The sequence below is a fragment of the Fundulus heteroclitus genome, chromosome 6, assembly GCF_011125445.2.
Source record: "Fundulus heteroclitus isolate FHET01 chromosome 6, MU-UCD_Fhet_4.1, whole genome shotgun sequence".
NCBI classification, from domain to species: Eukaryota; Metazoa; Chordata; class Actinopteri; order Cyprinodontiformes; family Fundulidae; genus Fundulus; species Fundulus heteroclitus.
In genome coordinates, this window is record NC_046366.1 from 8,244,938 (window position 1) to 8,272,499 (window position 27,562).

Here is a 27,562-nt window from a genome sequence, read left to right on the forward strand (position 1 = left end):
ACTATTTCATGACCCACTGTGCTAAACGAAATATAAAGTAATAAAAAATATTGAAACAGTATTCAATAATAAATTGAATATTTAATTGATCATTTTAAAATTTTATGTTTCCTAAGATTATGGACCAAGCACATAAAGTACTTGTTTTACAGATGCCTCAAAGCGCTTTTACCCTACACTTATTCCCTCAGTTCTACTCTCAACACTCACACATTTGTATGCCAAGACAGATTGGTAGACAATTTGGAGGTAGGTGCCTTGCCTAAGGGTACATAAACATGTTTTGTGTGAACCTATAACCTTTCACTTGCAAAACAACCACTTCCCCTTGAACCAGTCAGCCCAGTTGCACTTTTCATTTATTTTAACAATAAATAATATTTATTTTTTTGGTTATAATCAGGGATCTGAACCACAATCGATGGAAACAAGGTCCAGTATAAAGACTTCACAAAATGATTATAACTAAATTAAAATTCACGTGAGACTAGAACATTTAGCACCCAATAATTTCCGTAATTCTTCAAAATGAACTGATCGTTTAAGTAAAAGCATATTAAACGTTTTGCAGTCAGGTACTAAATAACAGAGCTAGGGGACAAAAAAGGGGTATGAATTAGTGAAGGAGCACATTCAAGTTTGTAAAGTTTTGACTGAATATTAATAATGATAATTGCAATCTAAATAACACAACATTATTCATACAGTGGTGTGAAAAAGTTAGTAGATGTAACGTTAGCTTACACCAAAGTTGTAAGGTATATTCTTTGTTTACCCTGAATAGTGAACATCTTCAGGCCGTACTGATGAGGAGGTGCTGTACGGTTGAGTAGGCATGATAAAGAGCAACATTATTCAGCACAACACGTCTTTGTCTTACCTACTCTGTCTTCATTGTGAAAGGCCTCTTTTTTTTGCCACATGCATGGTATCCCAACCATGAAAAGAAATGATTTGAGGGTTGAGCTCTCAGAGGTGAAAGCAGTGGACCACGCAACAATACACCTACTGTGTCTCAGGTTCTCTGCATCCACATTTGTCCCTAACCCTAACTATAACCTCAAGCATCTTGATCTCTACCCTGTTATTATGCAAATCCCAGCTCATGGGGGAGCTAAGAGGAAAGAGCAGCGTCATTGATACAGCTGAAGCAGAAAACCTGCAGACCTCTTCCACTGCTGTCGAGGAAAAGAACTGCTCTGATTGACCGACGATCTTTTCGGACAAACTTCCAGTCGGACATCTCCGGCTAAGCCTTCAGAGCTATGGTCAGATGCCGAACGGACTGCCTGGAAAAGCCCCTGCGGGTCTGCTTTGAAATGACGGGTCGTTTTATCGGCTCCCATCCCTGGTGGTTCCTGGTCGTCCCGCTTATCGTCTCCGCTGCTCTGGGAAGCGGGTTCTGTTTTCTCCAGGACAGACTGTCCAATGACATCGAGGAGCAGTTCACCCCTGTTGACGGACTGGCCAAGATGGAGAGGAAATACATCGAAGAAACCTTTCCCAGAAATAGCTCCATGTTCTCAAGTTTCAGGCTGAGCACCGATGGCAGTTACGCCACTCTGATGGCAACAAGTGATGGGAACGTTCTGACTGCTGAGTTGCTTCACAACATCCTCGATCTGGACTTGAGGGTCAGAAGCATGCAGGTGGAGTTTGAAAACGACTCTTTTCAATATGGTGACGTCTGCGCCAAAGTGATGGACTCCTGCGCCTCCAGTGATTTCCTAGATGTAATAGAGTACAATGCCAGCCATGTGAAGTCCATCAACTTGACTTTTCCCTGGTATCGCACTGATTGTAAATCCGTCCCTTTATATTTAAGCCTGGGGAGTGTGAAAGTTCACACAGAAACTTCCTTTATTGAGAGTGCTAAAGCAGTGCAGCTCCGATACTACTTGGACGAGAGCAACCAGACAAAAAATAACTTGTGGTTGGAAAGCTTTATCGGCTTACTCTCAAATGAGTCTGAGTCTTCTCTTCAGGTAAGCAGAACTTCTCAGCTTCATCAAGATGTAGTTTTGTTGGATGTTTTTTTGCTGATTTTATTACTTTCTAGATGTCATACACCACTTCAAAGTCAATGCAGTGGGAATTTGAGAAATCCCCAGCTTCTGTCATCTATTTATTCTCCATCGCCTATGCTGTTGTCATCCTGTTTTCGATTGTGACTTGTTGGAGGTCAGTGCATCATGGGAAAAAATGAATTATGTGAATTCCTAGAAAGCTGGCTCTTTAAAAACCTGTTGTTTTTTTTGTTGTTGTTTCTTGTTTAAGGCTAGACAGTGTGAGGACCAAAGTTTGGGTGGCCTTCTGTGGAGTTCTTTGCACAGGCCTAGCAGTCATGAGTGGATTCGGAGTCCTGTTGCTGCTGGACCAACCTTTTGTCATGACAGCTGCCTCCTGTCCTTTTATGATCTTGGGTGAGTTGACCATACAAGCCATTCCAGTTTTTCACTCAAGTCTGAAGTCCTAATGCCACTAAATGAGTATCATTCCTCTGACTTTTACACCTAAAGGCATCGGGCTGGACGACATGTTCATCCTGATCTCCTGCTGGCAGAGGACCCGCGTCCTGGACGATGTTCCAGACCGACTGGGCGCGACATACAGAGACGCCGCCATCTCCGTCTCCATCACCACCCTCACCGACGCTCTGTCTCTCTTCCTGGGCTGCAGCTCGCCCTTCGGCTCAGTCCGGTCCTTCTGCCTCTATGCTGGCATTTCCGTTTGCTTCTGCTATTTGTACAGCATCACCTTCCTCGGTGCGTGCATGGCTCTGAATGGACTGAGGGAATCGGAGAAAAGACACTGGTTCACCTGTGCCCGAGTGCCGGAGGACTCTCAATCAAGACCTTCAAACGCATTCAGGGTGTGCTGTGCAGGGGGCGGTTACGACCACACAACTGAAAAGGAGGAAACTGAGCCCATGTCTCGTTTTTTTCAGCATTTCTTTAGTCCATGTCTCATCCACAAAGGGACTAAAGTTTTTGTACTTGTGAGTTATGCAGGCTATTTGGCCGTAAGCATCTACGGCATTGTCCTGCTGAAGGAAGGACTCGACATCAAGAACCTTGCTTTGGACGACTCCTACCTAACAAGATACTACAGGCACCAAGAGGAGCACTTCTCTAAATATGGCTACAACGTGATGGTGGCGGTGAAACAACCCATTGCATACTGGAACGATAGTGACCAGAGGGATCTAGACTCTTGCATTTCAAGTTTTGAAAAACTGGACTTTGTCAATAGCACATACGCTTGGTTCACCTCCTACAAACACTATGCTAGCACTTCTGAGCTGAATATTAGCTCCGAAGAAGCCTTCCACTCCCATTTGTCTCACTTCTTGGAGCTCAACCCGATGTTTAAACTAGACCTCAATTTGACAGCAGGAAGCACCGTACAGGCCTCTCGCTTTTTTGTTCAAACACTAAACCACTCCACGTTGAAGGATATGATGACCGGACTCAGGGTGACTGCAGAGGAATGTCCAATTGAGCTGCTGGTGTACCACCCTGCTTTCATCTACTTCGACCAGTACATGGTCATCTCAGACAGCACCATTCAGACCATCCTCGTCGCTGCCATGGCAATGCTGCTCGTCTCACTGACGCTGATACCCAATCCCCTTTGCTCCGTCTGCGTGGCCTTCTCCATTTGTTCAGTGGTCGTTGGCGTTGCAGGGTTCATGTCGCTGTGGGGGGTCAGTCTGGACTCAATATCCATGATTAACCTGATCATGTGCATCGGATTCTCTGTCGATTTCTCTGCGCACATTTCGTACGCTTTCGTCTCAAGTCCCAAGGGTGATGCCAATGAGAAAGCTGCAGAGGCTTTGGGCCACCTGGGCTATCCGATACTGCAGGGAGCGCTGTCCACTGTTTTAGGAGTGGTGGTGTTGTCCGTGTCTGGGAGCTACATCTTTAGGACGTTCTTCAAGATCATGTTTCTTGTGATCGCGTTCGGCTTGCTCCATGGCCTTGTGTTTATTCCGGTCTTTCTCACACTGGTCGGTGCTTACAGTAAGGGTTGTTAAAGCAGATATAGGTATAGCTTTATGTCTGCACCCTACTGGCCTGGTCAGGTGTGCCATATGGTTGAAATGGAAGTCTACTGACTATGGAAGAAATATAGTATCGTTAGAATCAGATCTTTTTTAGACATTGAATTTATAATAGTTTTTAACCTGTGAAATGATGTGATTTTTTTTTTATGTGGACAAACCAATTTATTGTTTAGCCTTCTGACATTGGGTGTGATAAATGTGCTTTGTTGATTCATTTTGTTCTGATCCTACGTTCTGGATTCACCGTTTTTAAAAAAGCAAAAGTCAAAGCGATAAGGATTCTTTTCTGAGCTGAAAATGCTGCTAGTTTTGCAAAAAATAAATCATAACCATTTTCCCATTTTGTTTTTTTAAAAGATTTTATTTGGAGTTTCTGATTTATTCCTGCTGCGCATAACCAGTCATTATCATCACTCTGTGAAAGATATAATAGCGGGGAGCCGTTGAGAGTGGACGCAGCACAGAAGCATCCCTATACATTTATATACAGGTTTCCCACCGCTGACTGATACAGTATATACATGCCCAGCAAAGCTAAGAGATCACTAAGCAGAGACAATATTTAAAACTGAAACCAAGGTAAAGAAAATGTTGCTAACTATCGTGATCAGGGCGTATCCTTTAAATAACCTTGGAGTATGCCCAGCAGACATGAACCACACAAGCAGGTGAATAAAGTAAAAACATCTACACGTCTCCAGAGTCAGGGATGTTGCTTCCCAGTTCAGTTTTAGACCCCCCGACATTTTATTGCTGAAGTAAAAAAAAAAAAAAAAAAGGACATCTGCAGAAGCAAATGTGGGCAAGAGATTTGTCTGCAATGAAGAAAAAATGCAAAACTAGCCTTGTGGTTTGCTATTACTTCACTCAGGGGCTTTCCAAAAGCCAAACTAAATAAATATGCTTTGACTTTAAAATTAGAAAATAAAGTGCACAAACAGTAATGCACTGGAAAATAAATGGCTCATTATACTGTACATTCACCCAAAGGCCGCCTACACAAAAGGAGCAACAGAAACCTGTGGAGAGGGATACAGCAAGGGAATCTCTTCTCAAACACCAAGAATCAGCTGGAAAAAACATGTAGGCTAATGCATTTGTATTATTGCCTGACCCGTTTACCATCACAAGAAAACTACTTTTTTTTTTTTTTTTTTTAAACGCAGCTCTGTGACATTCTCTTCCAGGTAAAATGATGGTTTGTCCATTTTTAATTTACATTCATGTATTCTTTCTTTTAACTAATTAAAGTAACCTGAGCAACGCGGCAAACATACAGGCGCCTACAGATTGGTGGGTACCTCTGGGAAAGATGTGGAAAAAGGATTAAATAAAATTCTTCTTCTATAGGAGCAGCATAATGTTGTGTTGATATTTTTGGAATAGAAAAATCCTTCCTCCAATTTGAGTGAATGTATTTAGCGGGAAAGAAAATTCCCCAACAAACTCATCCATGGCACAATCATCAGTACCCCATTGATACTCTATTTACATTTGAAACCCCAGCACTGAACATCAAAACATGATTCTGATGCCCGTTTCACCCGTTCATCATGGACCCACATCTATCCTGCTACTACACCAAGAGAGCACGGTGTGGAGGAAGCTAAAGGTCTCCAAAGCTTACTGTTACAGAACTGCAGTAAAGAGCGCCATGTACCCTGGCTGTCACCATGACATCCTGCCCGTTGTAAAGAATGGTAGGAGATGTGTGATACTCAGGGCCAGTTTCTGCCTCAAAGCTTCTGGGAGCCTTATCATGAGTTCATGGCACCGTGAATTTAGAATTTTTTTTTTTTAAATCTGCTGGTCTCTTCTAGCAAACTTGCAAGTGGGTCATCATCGGGTCTTTGAACAGGGTATTGATCCCAAAATGACTGGCAAGTGGAACCCCAGAAATGGTTCAGCAGTCTTCTTCATTGGCAGCACCCAGACCTAAAGGTTCTACAAATGCTGCGAGCTGGGCCGAAGAGGACCCAGGACGAACTAAAGCAACGGCTCTTAAACTTTTTTGTCAAGTTTAAAAAGGTACCTTTGAGCCATAGGATTAAAAAAAAAAAAAAAAAAAAAAGTTGAATTTGAAGGTGAACTGAATTTTTACTTGCTCGACAATAAACTTACATATTTTAAACCAAGAAAGTAATCTCATGTTTGCAAAAAACAAAAAAAGGGAGGACTTATTTTAAATAATGTCTAAAATTTCATAGATTTATTTACTATGGAATAAACAAATGAAAGCAATAGTGGTTGATAAAAGATCAATGTTTGTGTGATATACTTCCATTTTTTTGAGGTTTTAATTTGCATCTATTTTGAAAGGCCTTGCATTAGCGTCACCCTTAAAATAGTAACAAAAAAAAATGGCATTAACCACCTGGGCTGTAATTAATCTGAGGGCTGATTATTTCCAGCTATTATCAAGGTTAGATTATACCCCTGCAAAAGAAAACAAACGAAGAAAAATAATATTTTCTAAGCCTTTTTCACACATCGTTACCAGAAGGGCCAAAATATGTCTGCATCTATCAATCTGCGCTATTTCAGTCAGCTTGCATCCTAACGCACAAAGAAGTTGTGTTGTTGCTTTAATTATTACCATAACTTGTTTGGGAGATTCCATGAAATCATGAGGATATAAAGTGGAGCACTTTTTCCTCCATAAAATACCCCCCCCTCCCCTCCCCACGTGTGTTCCTCCCTGCCGGTTCTATCTGGTCTCCAGCGTTTTGCCCTCCAGGACCTGCTGAATCTCTTTGGCGTCCAGCGTCTCGTACATGAGCAGAGCATCCGCCAGGTTCTTGTGCTCCTTGGCGTGAGACTTTAACAGCGCTTTGGCACGCTCGTAGGAGTCCTGAGGGCAGGAGGAGAAAAAAAAGGTGTCACACACGGGTTACAGCAGCGGAGGAGGTCGTGATGCTGAGAGGTGACGGAGGCAGACCTTCAGAAGAACCCGGACCTCATGCTCCACGGCAGCTTGTGTCTCTGGACTTTGCGCTGTCAGGTCGGAGTAGGTCATCACGCCTAACTGAGAGACGGGGAGGGAGGGTCGGAAAGTGAGTAAGGAAGACTGTTTCTATTAGTTTTAACGTTTTGTTCAGCTTACCTTCTCACACATCCCATATCTGGTCACCATCATCTTCGCAATCCTGGTGGCACCATCAAAGTCACTCGATGCTCCTAAGAAACAAGAAACGTCTCCTTTAGTGTTGGTTTTTATTCCAAACGCTAACGTCGTAATACATTTTTTCACTCAATCACCCGTTAAGAGCACCGGTTCATACCTGTTGTGATGTTCTCGTGGCCAAATATAATCTCCTCGGCCACCCGGCCGCCCATACTGACGTCCATCTGAGCCAGGAGCTGAGAACGAGTCTCGCTCCACCGGTCGTTCTCTGGCAGCATGGACACCTGGGAGGTAGGGAGGGTGTTAAATGTTTGCCGTACAGTAAAAAACATGAAGCTTGTTGCTGGATGAGGCAGTTAGAATATAGAAGAAGATTTCCCGTACGTGTCCCAGACTTGGGCCTCTGGGCATGATGGTGGCCTTGTTGATGGGCATGGCGTCTTTGGTGTAGTACGCTACGATGGCGTGGCCGGATTCATGGTATGCCGTGATGAGCTTGTTCTTGTTGTCTATCTCTGCGCTCCTTCTCTCGGGGCCTTGGCGAGAAAGAGGACGGGTGGAAATGTGAGAAACACATCACACCATCCAGGAGCTGGAACATCAGAACCCCCCCCAGGACAGTTTTACACACCCATGAGAATTTTGTCTTTAGCGAACTCCAGCTCCTTCATAGTGACCATGTCTTTGCCGTCAACCGCTGCCTTCAGGGCGGCCTGGTTGACCAGATTTTCCAGATCGGCGCCAGAGAATCCGACCGTTCCTCTGGCTATAAGGTTGGCCTCAATGGCTGCGGAGAAGGCAGAGAAGTCATGGAAACCATTTGGCTGCAGTAGAGGCAGTTTTGTTTAAATTGTTAACATGCCATCGTATCACAGCATTATAAGTTACTATAAGTTATGTGAACCGTTTGCCATTGTCACATAAACTTCTGTCATGTTTTAGACAGACACAAAGAAGTACATTACTGAAGTGGAAGGAGAATTCCTGTTTTTTTTTATATATTGTCTGTGTGCTTATGTATTCAACCCCACACAGGCATTTTGCACGTAGGCCAAATAGTTCTACTTTAGTCTCAACTGCACCTTCTTCCTCATAGTTGCTAAGTCCCGTAAATAGCGGCAAACAGGACAGCTTCTGCTTTCTTTCAACAACATCTTCCTTCTTGCTACTCTTCCCTAACGGTCAAATGAATGGTGTCAACTAGGGGTGGACGGTAATTCAATAACGATATACATCGATCGATCGATAGAAGTGTATCGATGATAGAAAAAAAAGGCTCAATAAAATGTTCAATAGACTAACAGTTTTCCTTCCTTTTGCATTCTAGTCATGTAGATTAATATTACAGTCATTACTTGCTCCCAACCAATCACAAACGCAGACCCAGGAACCAAGCTCCGCCCCCTTTAAAGAGTTTGTTCTTTTTTTCTTTTTTAAAAACTTGCAGTTTTGGTAAAAAGTTGGTTGAATAAAGGGTTGAGTTTGAATTCAGTGTTTGTGTCTGTGTCTAAAAATTGATCGCTAAGCAACAGCATAAAACGTTCAGAGCTGCACTCAAAATACACGTTTTGAATTTGTTGATAATTATCGACATCGATCGATATAATTTCTATTTTATCAATATGCTTTTTTCCTATATCGTCCAGCCCTAGTGTTAACAACCAATAATGTTGGTCTAGCACACAAATTCCCAATAAAATAATTTGATGTTTGCCTTTGTAATGTAACATGTGGCAAAGTTTAAGAGATATTCACAGTTTTGCAGGGCATTATGGTGATGATCCATTTGAGTGAAATGATCCTGGACTGACAGATGAAAACGGCTCACCCGGATCTACTTTAATCTTCTTCAGGTACCAGTTGAGGATCTCTGTCCGCCCCTTCACGTCTGGTTTGGGTACGGTCACCTGCATGTCAAATCGTCCCGGGCGGATCAGCGCACTACGGAGACAAACCACGGAAACAGTGTGAGGGTGCGGCTCCCCAGCACAGCTTTGACCGGGAACCTTGGGTTCTGCAGTAGCCAGAGAGATGAAACGTACTTATCCAGAGCCTCTGGGAAGTTAGTTGCTCCGATGATGATCACCCCCTCATTTGGCTTAAACCTACAAAACAGCGGGGTCAGTGTCTGTGCATGTCTCCGTTTTCTCTGGTGTCCACTAAGGTCAACAGCACGCCGTCAGGCTGCTGAGTCAGTCTACCGTCTAGTCCTTTTCTGATTGGATTAAACAAACGCTTAGCTTTGGACCTGCAGAGATGGAATGTCTCGAAACATTACCTCATTTCCCGATTAAAAGAAAAGCAAGCTAAATGATTAACTCGTACATGTAAATATCATGTCAGTTTCTGAAATTACCCGTCCATCTCAGCAAGCAGCTGGTTGATGGTCTGTCTGGAGTAAGGGTGCATAGGAGACTCGATCCTCTTGCCTCCCACGCTGTCCAGCTCATCAATGAAGATCACACAAGGAGCGTTAGCCTTTGCCTCCCCTGAGAAAGCAATAGTTACATGGAAACGATTGTTTAAATTTTTACAATGATCCACGTGGTAAATGTAAACAATCGTCATGGGTCTGCAGGGTCTCCCCCAGAAAATTGGGTGGGTGGGTTGTAGTGAAAACGCTGATAACAGCTAGCTTGTTAGCTTATGAAGGTTTCCTCCCAGACGTCACAGAACATTTTATGTTGCTGTCAAACATCGAGCATGTCAAGTAAACAAACAATGCTTAGCCTGGCGAGGGGGGGGTTGAGTAAAGCATGGTGGGGGAAACCCTGGGTCTGACTGATATCATTTTTGGGGCTTTTGTAGAAGCATTTGAAGGATTTTTTCCCCCTTGCTGTAATAATACAAGACACAAACACAATTTTTATTTTTTATTTTTTTTAAAACAAGAATTTGTTGCTTCTAGCAAGATGCTACACCACTTTTCTTTTCAGAAACATGAGAGTTTATTCCTGGGACATACGCAGGGTCTTGATAGAAGTTAGTCTGCTTCATTTATTCGAAAATCCGTTGTAATGCGTTTGGGACCTTAGACCTGCTGGAACACCTAATTTTGTCCAAATTTCAACCAAATAGCTTCTGATTTGCGGAGAAGTGGAAGAATTTGGAAGTTATCCTTCATCGCCATTACTCTGTCCACAACATGCCTGAGAGCTGGTGTACTGCCCTTAGATCTGAAGCCTCACCTTGAGTCCTCCAAACATGCTTCTCGCTAGTGAAGCCAAATACTTCAACATTTGTCTCGTCGGATCATAACATTTTCTTTTCCAAAAGCATTTGGCTTGTCCATGTAGGCAGCAGCAAATTCAAGTCCAGATCAGACTGATTACGATTGTGTCCGTTCCTAAACACCTCAACTACTCTCCTCCTATTAGATGTGAACGTTTGCTTCAGATGAGATTTTCAAGTTTCTTTGACATCAAAACTGGGTATGATTATGGCATACTTGGGTTTTCAAACAGGACTATGATCTGGACTGGAAAAGCACATGGCATTAAGCTTCTCAAACGGCACTTCCCTCTTTGAAGATTTATAATCTCGTCTTAAAAGCCGAGCCGGTGCCTGGAAATTTAGTGAGCTCTACCATTTCTGACAACAAAAGTGGTCAAATATCCAGAAACCAAAAGTGTGTGGTCAAGGCGCAACTCGTTTGAGGCCATTTAACCAAACATTAAGTATAAATTTGGGCCCTGTAGGTGGAATTTTTAAGTTTTTCAAGATGAAAGTATCTAAACTTCTGAGAGAGCTGTATGCTTCCAAAGTAGGAAAAAACTACCCACTGAAAAGGTTCCTGATGCGACTCGCTCCGACGCCGACAAACATCTCATCAAACTCTGAACCGGAGGCGTAGTAAAACGGCACATCCGCCTCTCCGGCCACTGCTCTGGCCAGCAGAGTCTTTCCAGTCCCCGGAGGACCAACCAGCAGAACACCTAAAACAATGACAGGCGGAACAGAAACAAAAAATAAAAATACAGCCACAAAGGTGCCCCAACGTGGCTCTATGAGAAATTGTACAGCTGTTATAAAGCAGCCCACCCTTTGGCAGCTTTCCTCCCAGGGCTGTGAACTTCTGTGGGTTCTTCAGGAACTCCACCACTTCCTGAAGCTCATTTTTTGCCTCTTCGACCCCTTTCACATGCTCAAATGTCACGTTTTTCATCTGCACCGGGTCCACTGCCGAGTCCAGGCCTGTTGTTGTTCGGAAGCGCACTGTTCAGAAAGGTCAAAGTTTAATACTGAACAGCAACGTAAGAGCAGCAAGTGGCTTCGTTTTCTTCTGAGTTGAAGCCAAAATCCATGGAAAATATTTTTAACACTGTATTCAAATATGAATATTTGGAAAGTAATTTCACAGAACTGAAAAGATCAAAGGAGAGGAAGGCCTTTACCCGATATGAAAGGAGTCTTAGAGATGCCATAGAGCCCGACAAGAAGCAGCACCAGCAGGATCAGACGGGTTCTCCTCAGAGAGTCTGAGTCGCCACAACAAAACAAACGCAGAACAAAACCATTTTAGTTCATCAAACGCCAGCTGAATTCTTCTCTTGGCTGAATTTGTATTAAAACCTGCCTTGAGTGCGCTGCGTCAGGGCCTGAGCTTTGAGGAAGCCCTCGGCGAAGCCCCTCTTGAAAGCCTCCTGCTGTCCGTCGGGTATGTTCTTGTTCTTCAGCAGACCGTCGACACTTTCGGCGTCCAGCCCCTTGTCGCGCGAAAGGAAACCCTGCAGAGAAAAGACAAGGTTACTCAGCGGTGTCCTAAAATAAAGATAACACACAGGAGGCGTGAGCACCCTCTGCGGCGGGATTTGAACACGCACACACAGAGACGCCTGCTTGCTGGATAGAGGAACATCCGTCAGAACCCACCTTCATAAAAGACGGCGCAAAAGTCTCGGGGTCCACGGGCCGCTCGAAGGCCGACTGCACCCGCCTGGTTTTGCTCCTTAAAGTTTTAAAGCCACGGCTCTGAAATGTCACTTGTCAAAGACACAACGTGAAATTAAGATGTGACAAGAGAACTTTATAAATGACCCATTGGTCTCGGCTATATTTCACAGTAGCAAGCTACTAAACTGTTCATAAGTGCAACCCATCAGCAATTACCTGGCCAGTGTTTTAGCTCTGTGCACACTGTCTGCAGGGGTGAAAGGGGCTTGTTTGAGAACACAGGGGTCACCAGGGGCACGGGGCCCAATGAAAAGCCTGAGTAAAACAGAGAAAAACAAAAGATGTCCCTTAATTTCCAGAGAAATAATAATAATAATAATAATAATAATAATAATAATAATAAAAATAATAATTAAAAAAAACAGGAGGTTAGAACACCAACATGTCCAAAACGTGAATGATGACATTTAATTGTCCATCAGTTTATTTTAGGGATGCTAATAATCAGATCCAATTGGCCTTTTTCAAAAACGAAGCAGTTCCTTTTTACCGTGCTTATTGTGGAAGAAGGAGGCGGAGGAGCGATGCGAGGTCCTCCATGCCGACTGTCCCCAGGCTGGACGGGACACTTCCTGCGGGTTCAGGTGCGGCAACACGTGGCTCACCAGCTCATCCAGCTGCTGCGTTCCAAGGTCGGAAAGACCGAGCTCCCGTAGGTTCCACACGGGCAGCGCATGCTGGAAGCCAGACGCGCAAAACGTATGTCAAGGTCCCAAGAGCTTAAAAAAGTAAAAGTTATACATAATATGTGTGTGTGTGTGTGTGTGTATAAAAGGAATCTGAAAAGAATACTCCTGAGAGAATCCATATTTCAACCCAAACAGAGAGTTTTAGAGATTCAGAACAGATTACGTTTCCTTACCCTGAATATTGAATTGAATTGATCGGGAAGCAGATTTCAGATCAGCATCTTTAATTCCATAATGTTACAAGAAAAAAAAAGGACATTTTATTCAAGACTGAGAAGTTAACAGCCTTTTTTTTATGCAACGTGAGATAGAGGCGATCAACGAAACTGATCGCACGTATATTTAGTTTCTACAAAATTTACCCAATGAAAAATATTATAATAATAAGCCTGCCCTGCAGTAGTTCTATGTGTTCAGTCTACAAACATGTTAAAAGAAGGGGGTGGGCACCTTATACTGGTTTTATAACTCCAACTAGGTCTGCATGACATTAGTATCTCATGCCTTTGTTGAATACTGAGGTAAGAATATTGGTTACGATCAATATTCAGTGAGCGGCAGAAAAGAAAGAGCCTGCCCTGCAGTAGTTCTATGTGTTCAGTCTACATACATGTTAAAAGAAGAAGGGGGTGGGGGGGGGGTGCCTTATACTGGTTTTATAACTCAAACTAGGAATCTTGGTTACAATCAACCCACAACATTTACGTTAACATTTAATTGAATCAAGTTAAAGACACCAGATGATCCGGACTTTGTTCAAACATAAGCTTGAAACACTCGTTTAATGTAACTGAATCCAGGTTGGCTTAGGGACAAAAAGACCGCTGATGCCGGGTGACATTTCAACAATATAACGTCACCCAGACTTGCACATTATTACCCCGGTGTTCCAGTTACCTCTGTGCACCGCACATCTGAATCCGGGGCATGCTCCTTGTGTTTCCTTGACTTGCAGGCGGCACCGCTGCTGCTGGTTCCCACTGGACTCTTCAGGGGGTGAAGGATGTTGATGAGGTGACTGAGAGGCAGAGTCACCTGCGATCACGTGGATTCAGAGAGTGATTGTCAGACACCGTCCGCGAGACGTTTCAGCTACATCGAAGACGCGCGAGGTGTTCCAGCTGCTGCTAAACGTGGCGAAACCAGGCTCAACAGTTTAAATTCACAAATCACAGAGGCGGTGCAGGAAACGCACAAAAAAAAAAAAAAAACAGCTGCTGCATTTTTTATTTTATTTTTTCAAAATGTCCCCACTTATTAGTTTTAATGCAGGGGTGTTCTTAAATAACCGGCAGGGTCTGACCTAGCAAGCGGCGCGAGGGAGGTCAGAAACAAAACAAGGCTAACGCTAGCCCGGCCTGTTTGTCTCTTACCTGAGGCTGGACCGACATCGACAGGGAGAACATCGCGCACCGGTGTCCGCAGAGGAAGCCCCGTTAGCCCGACTCGCTGATGTCACCGTCCCTGAGAGCCAAAGGGGTCCGCTGGTTCCGCTCTGTGCTCCACAGCCCAGCAGGCATAGCAAGTTCAACGGCGAACTTCAGCGGTGATAGCGGGGCAGACGCCGGATGTGACGTCGACGGCGTCGCGGCAAAAACGCTCCCCCGCTATGATTCCGTTATAACGAGTTCCGTTTGTTTGGCTTTTAAGAAAATGCTCGTAAAGTTTGAAAAATAATGAAGAACCTGTCAGTATGTATACTTTGACCAGGTTTAAACGAAGTTTAAAAAAAAAGACTAAATGAAAACAAATGAAAAGGTTGTGGTTTTGGGATTTGAGATAGCCAGTTGTCATAAGTGTAGCTTTGCAAACAAGTTTTTTGTTCAAAACTATGAGATGGGACATATTTACAAAAAATATTTTACAGTTTTTCTTTTTCCTTCATGTAGTGCCCTTATACGACTTCAGTGTGTGTGGCCCATTTGATTTTGTGTGCCTTACCTTGCTGGGTTCCACTTTCAGGCCAATACTATTCTGCCTCAATTATCAGGACCTTTACACAGTCCCCATTTGGGGCCTAGATTATTATTTTTTTGGCCCATTTCCTCTCCATATGGTCCCTGTATATAAATGCTGGGTGGTTAATAGGCTAAAACAAGCTGACTGAGGCAGTAGCTTCTATATGTCTGGTTGTGAAGACATTTCATGTGACTCTCATGAATCATACATACAGATCACATCTCTAAAGGAGATGCACTCGAGCTCTGTGCTTTGAGAGTTTGGGTTCTTTGTTAACAAAGCTGCTACTGATTGAAGGCTTTTTACTAATCTAGCATCACACAGAGGCAGTAGAGTCACCATCCACACAGTCATACCGCCACTGCTCATAAACAAACCACTTTGCGGTACTCAGACAAGGCCAGTATTTAAAAAAAAACTGCAATTATCTGTCGGGGGAATCAATATTTAGTGGATGAAAGCTGTCAATGTTTAACAGTCAAAGCTGAACAGTAACTTTAAATACTGACCTAAAAACAAGTTTGTTCCAAAAATGTTTTATTGTATATTTCAAATCCGTTTCATACACTTACATATTACAACCAGACTTGCCGTTTGTTCATCTAAAGTGTACAGTTTCTTAATTTTCAATGTAAAACTGACAAGATGACTTAGAGAAGGCTAAGATAGATTGCCTGTACTCTCTTGGGTCTACATTGCAAAATATAACTTAAGACATAAACAGGCTCCTTCTGGACTCCCATACTGAAAAGCCTCCTGACACATTCAAGACATCTGTAGCAGTTTGTCTTTGTTGTCTCTTAGTTGCTATTTTGTTTCTGTCATTTCATTATTTCAATTTCTCTATTATTTTAAAGAACACCTCCTCTTTAATTTTTTCTCACTCAATATATTTATAAAGGACAAAAAAAAAGGCTGACTCACTAGTCAGCAGCATATTGCACCTCTTCAGCTACTCGTCTGTGTGTAAGCAGGGGTCCTTACATATCACTGCAACGCTTCTACAAACTAAATAGACAACTTTAAATTAAAATCACTGCTTGTTACATGAAAAGTATATCTGGTATCAAGAGAAATGCCCCCAGCAGATTCAAATATCTGAAAAACACATTAAACACTAATACATTTATAAATGTACCTTTCTAAGACATTAAAATAAACCTAATTACACAATAATTTCTATCAAGCAAATGATTGATAATGATATTTCAGACAACTCCAAAGACTTATAGTGTATAGTCACCATATACTCATAAACTAATATTTAATTTCTATTTAATTTATGAGAGTAATAGGTTTAACAGTGTCTTGGTGATCAGAGTCCCACAACAGACTATAATTATCCCTTTTCAGATACACCTAAAGGGTCTCCTCTTGGTAACGAAAAGGACTCATTTCCCTGGTCTTTCAGATTTATACTTCATTGCCCTCCAGGATGTTGGCTTAAGTAAAGCCACAGTGGAAAAAAAGTGCATCTTTGATTCCTGTCGATGGTCAGAAGCCTTATGGCATTTTCCTGCGAACAGCAGGGTGGAGAGTGAATTCAAATAAAACATGAATTGCTAATTAGCTATCTATATTTCATTTTACACAATTATTCTGCTGACCTTCTTTTACGCTGGAAATAAAGTTGGACAAGCCAGTGAGTGATCAGAGGCCAGAGCGCTGCCAACACCACAATTAATGGGGAGAGGTGAAAAGGCCACCAAGATGGTCTCAGGAACTACAACAGACACATGCAAGTGACATAAACTGAACGGCACAAAGAATAATAACAAAAGCAATATTTACTATCCTTAAAAACAACATATGTAAGCTGAGAGCAGCCATCTCCTCTATAAATATTATCAGGGTTTTCTATTTTATGTGGTTTCAGATAAAAAGAAAACTATCTGGTAGTTATCTTCAATTAATGGGAAATGTTGTATATATTTGTCGGGGGGGGGGGGGCTTCATTTGTGAGCTCAAAAAATTATTATAGTAAGAAACCAGAGCTTCCTGTCCTTCTTCACTTTAATCATTCAGTGTCAGTGTTTCTGACTATAGTTAATCCTTGCTTGCACTCTGGATCTACATGACCCATACTGAATTGTCCAGAAAAGATCCATCTCTCGTTTAAAACACATTCATTATTTTGCATTATGTAGTATTATGCACAGTTGTAACCCTAAAGGCCAGGTTTACCACCTAACAAGAAACTACTAATGTAAAATGTCTGCTTAATCTAGATTCAAAATGAGTTTTAACAGATTATCCTCACTGATGTGTTCAATGCATTTTTGTAAACTGGCTACCCTTGTGGTGCTGTGCTGTTATTACTTTATATAAGTCCGACAGCCAAAATGTAAATGACTATTTCATTGTAATCTAGATTCCTTTTTTGGTGACATCATAAATCTATCATATGGTAATATTAAGTACAAATGTCTGTATATCAGACTACTATGACCTATAAAATCAACTTCTCACATCACGGTACCTTGCTACACTCCCCCATCGGCTGAAACCGAAAAATCAGTTCTAGGCCAAATTCTAAGGAGACTGCCTAATGCATTTGTCCATTTATGATAATTCTAATACATTAATCCTATATACATGTTTTATAAATTTTGTATAGATTATATAAGTTACAGGTGTCACTTAAATTCACAGACGCAGTCCATCTGCACATGTAACCACAGAAAGCGTTGCAGGAATCCAAGCAAGAATTTGGGACAGATATCCTGAATAATTAAAATTGATGACAGACAGGAACTGAAATTTTTAACCAAATTCATTTTTTGAGCTCAGAAATAAAAAAAAAATTTTTTCAGCACACAAATATTGTGGTATCACTTTGTAGAACAAATTGTGTTATCTCATGACGAGATATTTTTTTAAAAGAAAACCCCATAAGAATTTTTACAGCATTGATGGCCTCTTTTAACTTCTGCAACAATAATAATTAAAATAAATAATAATAATGAGGAGAATAAACAAATGATCAGAACCTTTCGTGCAACAGGTAAAAAGCCTTCCTGTCTTGGAGAAGGGGATCTCGACTGAAATAAAAAAGAAATACAGATATCTTTTAAATACAAATGTGGGGAATGCAAGCAGTCAACCTGGAAAAAAAGGAAATACTGTATGCAAAAATATAGCCCCTGTTCCACCGACTCAGTTTGGCCATGCACCACTGGGTGTTACAGGGACAGTTTTTTTCACGGCCAGCCCGAGTTTCTCCGGCTCTGCTGAAGACCAGGGTCAAACCGAGCTGAATCGAGAGGAGTGTTGCGCGAACACACTGCTTTCAGTTACTGGCCGAGAGAGAAGGCGAAATGAAAAGGTTTTACTCCGATGAAGTCCTGAAAAACTCAAGAGTGATGACATTGATGTTAAGGATCACTATAAACAGAGTTGGTCAAACCGAAATATTATTTTATTTTGGTTTGAAAGAAAACGAAAAAGGACACTTCAGCTTTCTATACCCAGACGCTCTGTATCAGATCTGTGGATTTATCGAGGCTTTCTCTCATTTTACACTGAAAGCTGCTAAGTTTTGTCTCTGAAGTTTCCATCCATGCACCTCATGTGGTAGACGGCAGCTGCTGTCTGCCTTTCAGACTGAGAACAGCCAGGGGGAGCAGCGGGCTGCTTTCACAGAGCTTCCCACTGAAAGCAGCCCACAACCGAGAAACCGCCGCTGCATTGACCAAAGACCTCCCAGCGCAAAATCAAAGCTATATAACTAATTTCACGGCGGTTAAAAATCTTTTGTGCTATTAACGTATAATGGAGTGTTCACACCGAACACGTTTTAGGCGACCGGAGCGACTGATTCACAGGTTACCCCTATGCACAGGTGCAGCAAAGGAGCGATGCGACGCCAAGCGATGCAACAGACGCGTTTCCAGAGACACAACAGGCACAATATGAGTGATTACAGCAAAGCCACAACAACGCAACACCTGCAATGGATGCAAAGCTGGAGTAGAAGAATCAGACCGTTTTTTTTTTCTTGTTGGATGTGGCTGTGATGTGGGGAGAAGGACTGCGGCGGAGATGAAGATGTTTTCATTCAACGTGGAAGACAAGCTGATAGTGGCGGTCTGCGGTCGGCCTGAGTTGTATGACTCTATTATTACTACAAGACTCCAGAAAGGACCAAGCCTGGAGGAGTGAGTGTAACACCTGGAGTAGCAGGTAAACCTTTAAAGTGAAAGTGGCACTAGATAACCCCATTGTACTACTGTTGTGCTATTGTCACCCCCTCTATGGCTGAGGCAAAAAAGCTGCACATTTTAACTCTGTGACCCAAACTGTGGAGCGAGTCAGACCCCCTTCTGTCCCTGACTCAAACACACACACACACACACACACACACACACACACACACACACACACACACACACACACACACACACACACACACACACACACAGTTTCACTGCTGCAGACAGACAGAAGGTGTGCAGAGGAGCTGTGCCTCCTGTCATCATTAAGTCTAAGCTCAAGCTGATATGTGATCCAGGTATTTGTCCCAGTGGATTATTTAATCATTGAAATATGTCCAAGACAATCTTGCATATACACAATTATACAAACATTATTTGTATTTTTTTGATCTACGCTTCTACTTATAATGATTTGTTTTATTATTGTTTACCATTTCTCGCAGATTTCTTGAAAGGGTCAATGTCACAAACAGGGCGTGGGCTGTGGGGGGGTGGGGGGCTAAAGCCACCCCCAGGAGGCGAGTCCCTCTTTGAACTTAGAGCGAACACAAACCGTTTTAAGTTAAACAAAGCGGGGAGGAACCGAGGCGGGCGAGTCAAACCGCGTAGGGTTGATGGAACTGCGGCTTTTGATTCAAAAGCCAAAGATTGAGTCCACTGAAGCAAATTAGGTAAACCAGCAGTTGTGGTTGATTACCTGTGATCTAGTCAGCTCCTCCAGACTGTGCAGCCTATGCAGCACGTTGGCCATGTTGTGCTGCAGCCTCAGCAGAGCAGCTGCTATTTGCTCGTTGGTGTTTCCCGTTGTCACGGTGGCAGGATGTCTGCTCTGTGGCACACAACCACAGGCGGCATCTGCTCTTACACCACACAGGGGGCTGCAGGTGGATCTTGGTGAGCAACAACCTGCGACAGGAGTCCCATACGGACCAAATAAAAGGCATTAAAAAATACGCACTCAGTTGGGAAATCCAGTACGTTCTGACTGCTGGTTAGAATGGTGAGATAAGTATACATGTTAAAGTTACGGTGTTATCACAGTGAACTGCTGCAGGCTCACCTCTTCCTCTTTTTGATAAGGAGCTGCTGTGTTTGCTTGGACCCAAACTCTCTATCATGTAGAAATCTCTTCCTGCTTCATCTTCAGCATCTTTCAGGGTGGTGCTGCTCTCAAACCAAACGTCGCTTGCCTTCACTGAGGTAGCTCCTGACCCAGGGGACTGGCCTTTAGATGGAGGCAGCCGCTTCGCATGCAGAGGAAAGGAAAGGAATTATTATGTGTATTAAAGTACATGCTGTAGGCTGATGTGTTCATAGACTGAGAATGGTGGGCGTTTCTAGCTTTGATACGTTTAATGATTTGGAAAATTACCTACCTACTGACGGCTAATCACAGCCAGTCAAGGGAAAACTGACTGGGGCATCTCTAGCTCTGACTATTATTTTCATCCTAGAGATTTTGTATTTATTTGGAAGCGAGACAACAAACCTCTTCCATCGCTAGCTGCTCCATTGAGTCACAAAATTCCTCATTGTCAGAGTCTGGGGGTCGATGGTACCACTCAAGACTAGCACTGTTGTCATCTTAGTGGTCAGAAAACAAAGCACACCAAAAACAGAAATATGTTTAATAATAATAATAATAATAATGATAATAATATAATAATAATGCTATTTGATTTGTCAATTTAAAGTCATTGTAAGAAGAGAGTACACCTTCTTTCAGTTCCAGGTTTTTCAGGTATCAATAAAAAGAATCCCTCTCAGGTTTTATCGCTGTATAAAACCCAAAATGGTGAAGTCATGTGCAAAACTACAAAGGGTTTAGGAGAGCAAATAGGAGCCAGACTGTCCCATTCGAATGCACTTAAATGACTAACCACCTTTGTTAAAGCAGCAGTTTTGGGCATTTTACTGCTCTGAAGCCTACAGGTGTGTAGCAGCACGATGCCATGGAGGAGAACCAACAGTATTGACCTTGGACATGCAACTGCCTCCACTTATTGATGTGGGAATGTTCATGGTGATTGCCAAATAACCTGAAGTCCCTTCGTCCACAGGGGGGGAAAAAAAAACAAAAGTAGAAAAGCTTTAAGACAGCTGACAATCTTCCAAGAAATGTATGCCCTCCCATAATTCTCCTTAAGATCCGATTGTAGTTCTCAGACAAACAGCAAAGAAACTCTCACACCCTTAAAGTTTGGGCTAGCATGCTACATGGTAAAGTTCATGACCGTTTAGTAAGAAAAGGCCAGGGTAACGCTTCTTGTCCCTGAAAACAATTTGGTAGCATGACTTCGGTTTGCAGAGTATCTCAATGAATAGTAAGTCTTGTTAAGACATATACTTTGGAGAAATGGGACCAAAGCAGACATGTTTAGCCATAGTGCACTCTGCCATGTTTGAAAATAAACACAGCATATCGGTGCAAGCACCCGATACCAGCTGCCAGGCACAGTGGTAGAGGAATGATGACTTGTGCTTGTCCACCATCCACAGGACCAGAGCAGCAAGTTCCCCATCGACTGAAAATGTGAGCCCTTCGTTTGACAAGTAAAGCTGGGCACAGACAGCAGAAAATAAAAACATATCAACAACAAAATGGATTAAAAAGAAGCAAAGACTACAGGTGTTGAAATAGCAAAGTCAAAGTCCGGACATCCTAGAAGCTGTGACAAAACCCTAAGAGAGCTGTGTAAAAACAGGTGGCAGCCAACAACAATGGACTGAGGCAGTGGAGGAGAACGAGGAAACAAATGTGGTCCTGCAAGCTGCTAAATCATTGTGTGTTCTTCACTCATAGTTCCCTTTGGCTTCATTGTGGGGATTTCTACAGTTAGACTGTGGAAAAGATCTGATCATTTTTAGAACGTTCACATGTGCAAAACACTGGAACTGAGAGAGGATGCTGTTTTTTTTTTTTTTTTTGTTTTTTTTTTTGTACTATGACTGTAACTGTAATCCAGAACTGAAGACATGGATTCAGTTTACCCAGGAAAATCCAGTTGAAAACAATAAATATCTTCAGTACACATTTTCTTTCTAAAAAAGCGAAGCACCTTTTTTATCTCTATTTTCCACTGAGCCCCATTTTGTTAGAGCTATACTATAGCTCTAACAAAAGCTCTATAGCTCTAACAAATCTCAATCCCCCCCCCCCCCCCCCCCCACCCATTGGAGAAGTAAATGTTTTCATCTCAACAAAATGGGTTAAAAATTTAACTTTTAGCATTTTCTGTTTGAATGCATTAACACTGTTGTTCTGAAGGTACATTTCTAACATATATATGGGTTATAACTATATAATATTAACAGTCATCTAAATGGCTTTTATCCTAACTCAAACCTGAAGTCAACTTTTAGCTAGCTATGAACCGCATATGGCGAAGAGAAGCTTGAGTTTCAGTAAGTTTTGTACTTTTTTTTAGGAGTTTATTAATAGCATTCATCATACTGACTGCAGGTACATACCCCCTCCACCCCTCGGGGGGCTTGCCCCATTATTTGAGAAACACTGAGCTATAGGGTGAGATATGTTACAACAAGCTTTCTATTCATTTTGCTTTTAGCGCATCATGAATAAAAGTGTCTCATGGTAACGTTTTTTTTTTCTCTCCCTCAGACTGTTTTGACACCACCGTCTGTATCGATGAGGGATCCTACCATTAAGGTATCCGTTAAAGTGCAAGTAAGGGTTATACTGCACACCGGGCTCCATGGAACAGCCCAGTTCTTTCTCCTCCTCCTCGCTGTTGAGGGAGCTGTGGGTGCCGTTGGTGAAGGAGGAAACGCTGGGCTCCATGCTGCTGCCGGAGCCCTTAGTGTCTGACCTCAGTCTCCTGTCCTCCACTGTTAAAAAGCGCGTGTCCTGGTCCCAGTCTGGGGACAAAAAAAAAAAGCAACATTTGATCATCTCAACACAAACATGTCTTGAACGAAGCGTTTCGACTTCATCCCATCTGAATCGCTTTCCTCTTTTTGACTTTCTAATTTTTCCACAGCAACCACGTCGTACCTCTTGTCTCCTCACTGTTGGCACAGAAGTCATCGTTCCAGTTCTCCTTCTCCTCGCTTGTCCTCCACTCCCCACTCTCCTCTTTTATCAGCATGCGTCCCTCTGCCTCCTCGCTGCTCGCGCTTTGTCCGAGCACACTGCTGTCTCTGTCTTTCTCTCGGAGGTTTTGGATATCCTCCCACAGGTCCCCATAGCCTGAGACGTGAGGGAACGACTCCGGGTCAGCTGACGAATTTTGCTCTCCAGATCTACAGTGTCTTGCAAAGCATTCATACCACTTGAACTCTTTCACCTTTTGCCACGTTACAATCACAAACTTGCTTCTATTTAACTGGACTGTGTAATAAACCAACTTTGACCGGCGCATTATTCTAACAGGGAGTGAGAATGCCCCATGGACTTTAATTGTCTTAACAAATAAAAACCTAAAAAAGAGGGTGCGCCTTCGTTTTCAGTCCAGTTTTACTCTGACAACCTGAAATAAAATGTTCTTTGTATAAAGCCTATTGGATTAAACAGAAACACAAACAGAAGTGTGTAATCTAATCCCAGTATAAATGCAGCTGTGCTGTTTGGAAATCATAAGAGAACAAACACACTATATGTGGCTGCAAACAAATTATGAGCACCCCGCCTGAGCACACTGTCCCATGGTAGTGGCAGCATGATGCTGCGGGGAGGTTTTTCTTTAGTGAAGCTAGGGGAAGGTGGTCTGAGATAAATACAGAAACAATCCTGGTAGATTACAGACTGGGGCAGGGGTTGACGTTCCAGCGATGTGTCACATATTCACATAAGTCACACATTCACCTGTTAGAATGGCTCGTTTCAAGTCCAGACCTAAATCAGATTCAACGTTTTGTGTGAACTGGTGCTGTATAAATAAACCGAATTGAATTTCGTCTGTGGTAAGATTTTAACGTTGACGTTCACAGAAGCTCTCAGTGCACTCTGAATGAGCCTGAGTCATTATCTGAAAGGCAGAAATTTCACTCTCGGCATGTGCATCGCTGGCAGAAGCAGCCCCCAAACACTTGCAGCTGTAATTGCAGGGCAAGAGGAATGGTTGTAAAAAAAGCTTCAGAGGAACGATTACCTTTGCAAGGAGCAGAACATTACGTAAACACACACACACACACGCACACACAAACACACCCTTGACAAACTATTGTGCTACTTATAAGTTCTGCACAGCTTACCACAAGCCACCTCAATGCAACATAGAGAAAAACCTACATTTGTCCTAATGACTTTGATTTAACGAGACCAGGCTGACACACAACACAACCTATCTGCTAAGTCTACACAGCAAGTAACGCCAAAGACTTGCCTTCCATTGCTGGCTTCTTCAACGATTTACCCAGCTCCTCTAATGACAAACAGAACATGGCAGATATGCTTTCATTACGTTCGATGTGCCTTCACGTCTAAACAACCACTGCACTGTGTCACTGCTTGTCTCCTATACCTGCATGGCCTGCAAAAGGCCTGGTGAAGGGTCTGGTGTCTGCTTCATTTCCCTCTTCCTCTCCCTCTCCGTCCACCTGCGTGTAGAAGTTGCCAAGCCTCTGCACCAGCTCCGCAACTTCCTCCGAGATCGGGATGGTCTCCAGAATCTGACGACGTCCAACAAAGAGCAGAGTTACTGCGGATATGAGATCAACTCGGCGCAAAGGGCAGAGAGCACAGACGTGTTCGTGAAGGTGTTTTTTTTTTTTTAAGAAAAACAAAAAAACAAATTCATGCACAAACATCGATCCATGCAATGCTCCCATTGTCCGAGGAAGCAGCTTACCAGCTGGATGTGCTCTATGTAATTCTTCATGGCTTCCTCCTTTGTCATGTTTCCCAGAGAGCTCCATGCGTCCCTGGCAACACAGTCAAAGTTCAACACAGACGAAGAAGCAAAACATTTAAGCTAAGATGTCTTTTTGGAAGTTTACAAAGACGTGGGGCTTTAGCTAACGATGAAATGCAGGGCCTTGCAAAAGTATTCACAATCCTTAAGCTTCTTGATATTCTGTCATGTTGCAACCACCAACTTTAACGTATTTTATTATGACTTTATGAAATAAGCCAACACAACACAACCCCCCGTTATTACTATGAAAAAACACTTTTTGCTCCCAATCTCTTAGCCCCTAGGCTTTTGGGGAATGTTTCTTCCAGCTTTTCTCATTTTTTTTTCTTTGCCAAGTAGCTCAAGCTCAGTTAGATCACATGAAAAGTGTGTTTTGACATACATTTTAGGTATTGCCACAGATTCTGCTGGAGGTTTTTCCTTCCCGCTAATGGGGAGTTTTTCTTTCCACTGTCGCTCCATGCTTGCTCAGTATGAGGGATTGCCGCAAAGCCATGGACGATGCAGACGACTCTGCCTGTAGCTCTACGCTCCTCCAGGAGTGAATGCTGCTTGTTGGGACTTTGAAGCAATCAACTGGTTTCCTTATATAAGAATTGTTTGACCAATCTGTATAATCTGATTGAATTTGACTTTGTAAAGTGCCTCAAGATGACATGTTTCATGAATTGGCGCTATATAAATAAAATTGAATTGTATTGAATTCTCAGCTCTGTCTGTATGTTTGGGGTTGATTTTCTGCTGCGTGGTAAGTCGCCATCCCAGTCCCAGTCCCAGTACCACCTTGTATTCAACACTTTTCATCTTCCCATTATCAATGCACTCTCCTGATCCTGGTGATGAAACGCATCCTTTTTTATTTTAAAAAAAAATTTGTTACTGCTTTAAAGTTCTCCGCAGCTTAATCCCTGAGCTAAACTCCTTGGTCTTCGTGATGCTGTTTGTCTTTCTAATATTTTTTAATAAACCTCTGATCCCTTAACAAAACGCCTGGCTCTGTATACATACATATGCACACCGTGCTATGTAGATCGTCTCTAGTGATACATTTTCAAAATCAGATATAGTTTGTGTTCTATCACATACATCCCCACTAAAACAGTAAATCAGTTTTTAGTAATGTGACAAAAAAAATGTATGTTTCCAATGCTTTGCAACTTATCTATAAAGCATGCTAAAAAAAACTTTGCACGTTTGCAGCCTGTTCCCTCATATTTAAAGTTTACCATTTAGCTTTGCCCCGATTGCCCCAGAAGCCAGTTGGTCTGGGGATGTGACACGGCCCCATGGTAGCCTGCTTGTAGTAACTATAAAACATCAGCATCAAGTCATCCGAAGGCTGGAAAGGACCTGAGAAAAGAGGCAAAAAATCCGGATGATGAGATACAAAACGGGTTTAAAACTTCTGAAGCTGTTTTGAAAATAAATAAATAAATAAATAGGGTTACTTTCAACTTTCAGTGTGCTAATCCATAATACATGTAAGCCACTAGACCAGACAAATGACCGTCTCGCTTAATCGCAACTCCTTATCCTAGTGTAGAGGCTTTCTGAGCGCAGGGCCAGCCAGGAGTGACAGCTCTGCATGTAGGTCAGTCACCTGAGTTGTTTTAGTCCCCGCAGGGCGCGCGTTCCATAGACTACAGAGTATAATTAGACACTTGTTTATAATTGCCCTCCAGAACTGATCGGGATGATTCATCACATCACCTTCTTCGGGTAAACTCCGGATCACTTTAACTGCGGCTGCAAATTTCGCCTCCAGGCTGTATTCGTCGTCCTCCTCCTCCTGCTCCATGCTGGGTCCACACAAGGATGACACGACAGGGTCCTTGGAAAAGACGAGGAATTCTAATCAATCCATCAGAGATCTGACACAGATCAGAGAGTGTCCGAGGAAGGGTGCCTTTTCACCTGCCCCGCTGCCTACAGATAGAAGATAGACAGTTCTCAAATAATTTGTGAGATTATATGATTCGTTTTTTCTATAAATTTAGCTAGCGATCTGTTGCAAACACTGTGCTTTAACAATCAGCCTCTATGGCTTATTTTCAAGAAACCCACCTTAATACTTCAGGAACGCGTGTCTGGCTGCATTATACGGAGCAGAGAGAGCCAATCTCCTCTCGGGAGAGGAGGATGAGCCTTGCAGTTAACGTGTGATCACTAAGCATTTGTGGGAAATGTAGTTCATAGCAGCAAAAGCCTCGCTGGAATCGGGATCCCCTCCCACCGCTGAAAACTCTCAAATCCCACAAATCTTCTTTGTGGGGGATTTAAAACAGAGGAGGATTATGGGAAGTGTAGTATTCGCGGGAGATGTTTTGTGTGCGCTGCAAAAGGTCGAGAAACCACGGTTTGCATTTGTTACTTAAGAATTCAGACGTTGACGTAGAAAATGAAGTCATATACTATGGAATAACTTTAATTATCATCATCATCATGATTTGTGTTCATGCAGAATACACGTTTTAGATTTAGAAAGTTAGGAGTGCTGATAGGCTTATTTTGTTTATTCTGTATAAACAGTTGCCTTAATTAAATGTATTACAGTTATAGAGCAAATTTGTACTGATGGACGATAGCAGCGAGGGGATTTGTGGGAAATGTAGGCTTTGACTGTGCAGCAAACGCTGGTGAATGCGTGTTGCTAAAAATCTTGCCATGTGGTCGGGGAA

The 27,562-nt window shown here is 42.7% G+C and overlaps 3 protein-coding genes across 3 annotated transcripts; 1 reads left to right on the forward strand and 2 right to left on the reverse strand.

Annotated features, from left to right (window-relative positions):
- The first annotated feature begins 1,219 nt into the window (after window positions 1-1,219).
- Window positions 1,220-4,039, forward strand: LOC105930228 (patched domain-containing protein 3). The gene is made up of 4 exons (XM_012868328.2): window positions 1,220-1,985; window positions 2,060-2,181; window positions 2,278-2,423; window positions 2,520-4,039. Exons 1-4 carry the CDS (start codon window positions 1,266-1,268, stop codon window positions 4,037-4,039), a joined length of 2,508 nt encoding a protein of 835 aa, XP_012723782.2. The 5' UTR covers window positions 1,220-1,265.
- A 2,106-nt stretch (window positions 4,040-6,145) lies between these two features.
- yme1l1b (YME1-like 1b) lies at window positions 6,146-14,422 on the reverse strand. Its single transcript, XM_012868410.3, has 18 exons — window positions 14,209-14,422; window positions 13,733-13,870; window positions 12,637-12,823; window positions 12,303-12,401; window positions 12,066-12,175; window positions 11,770-11,920; window positions 11,588-11,671; window positions 11,235-11,408; window positions 10,976-11,128; window positions 9,550-9,682; window positions 9,236-9,298; window positions 9,022-9,134; window positions 7,825-7,980; window positions 7,578-7,729; window positions 7,351-7,477; window positions 7,173-7,246; window positions 7,008-7,094; window positions 6,146-6,920 (listed from the first exon to the last, which is right to left on the reverse strand). The coding sequence occupies exons 1-18, from the start codon at window positions 14,239-14,241 to the stop codon at window positions 6,777-6,779; spliced, it is 2,178 nt and encodes a 725-aa protein (XP_012723864.2). The 5' UTR covers window positions 14,242-14,422; the 3' UTR covers window positions 6,146-6,776.
- An 892-nt stretch (window positions 14,423-15,314) lies between these two features.
- LOC105930287 (acyl-CoA-binding domain-containing protein 5A) lies at window positions 15,315-27,046 on the reverse strand. Its single transcript, XM_012868412.3, has 14 exons — window positions 26,949-27,046; window positions 26,595-26,715; window positions 26,111-26,234; window positions 24,819-24,891; window positions 24,492-24,639; window positions 24,354-24,392; window positions 23,024-23,218; window positions 22,672-22,887; window positions 20,498-20,592; window positions 20,069-20,252; window positions 19,706-19,914; window positions 17,785-17,835; window positions 16,402-16,517; window positions 15,315-16,310 (listed from the first exon to the last, which is right to left on the reverse strand). Exons 2-14 carry the CDS (start codon window positions 26,680-26,682, stop codon window positions 16,298-16,300), a joined length of 1,551 nt encoding a protein of 516 aa, XP_012723866.2. The 5' UTR covers window positions 26,683-26,715; window positions 26,949-27,046; the 3' UTR covers window positions 15,315-16,297.
- Window positions 27,047-27,562: the final 516 nt, after the last annotated feature.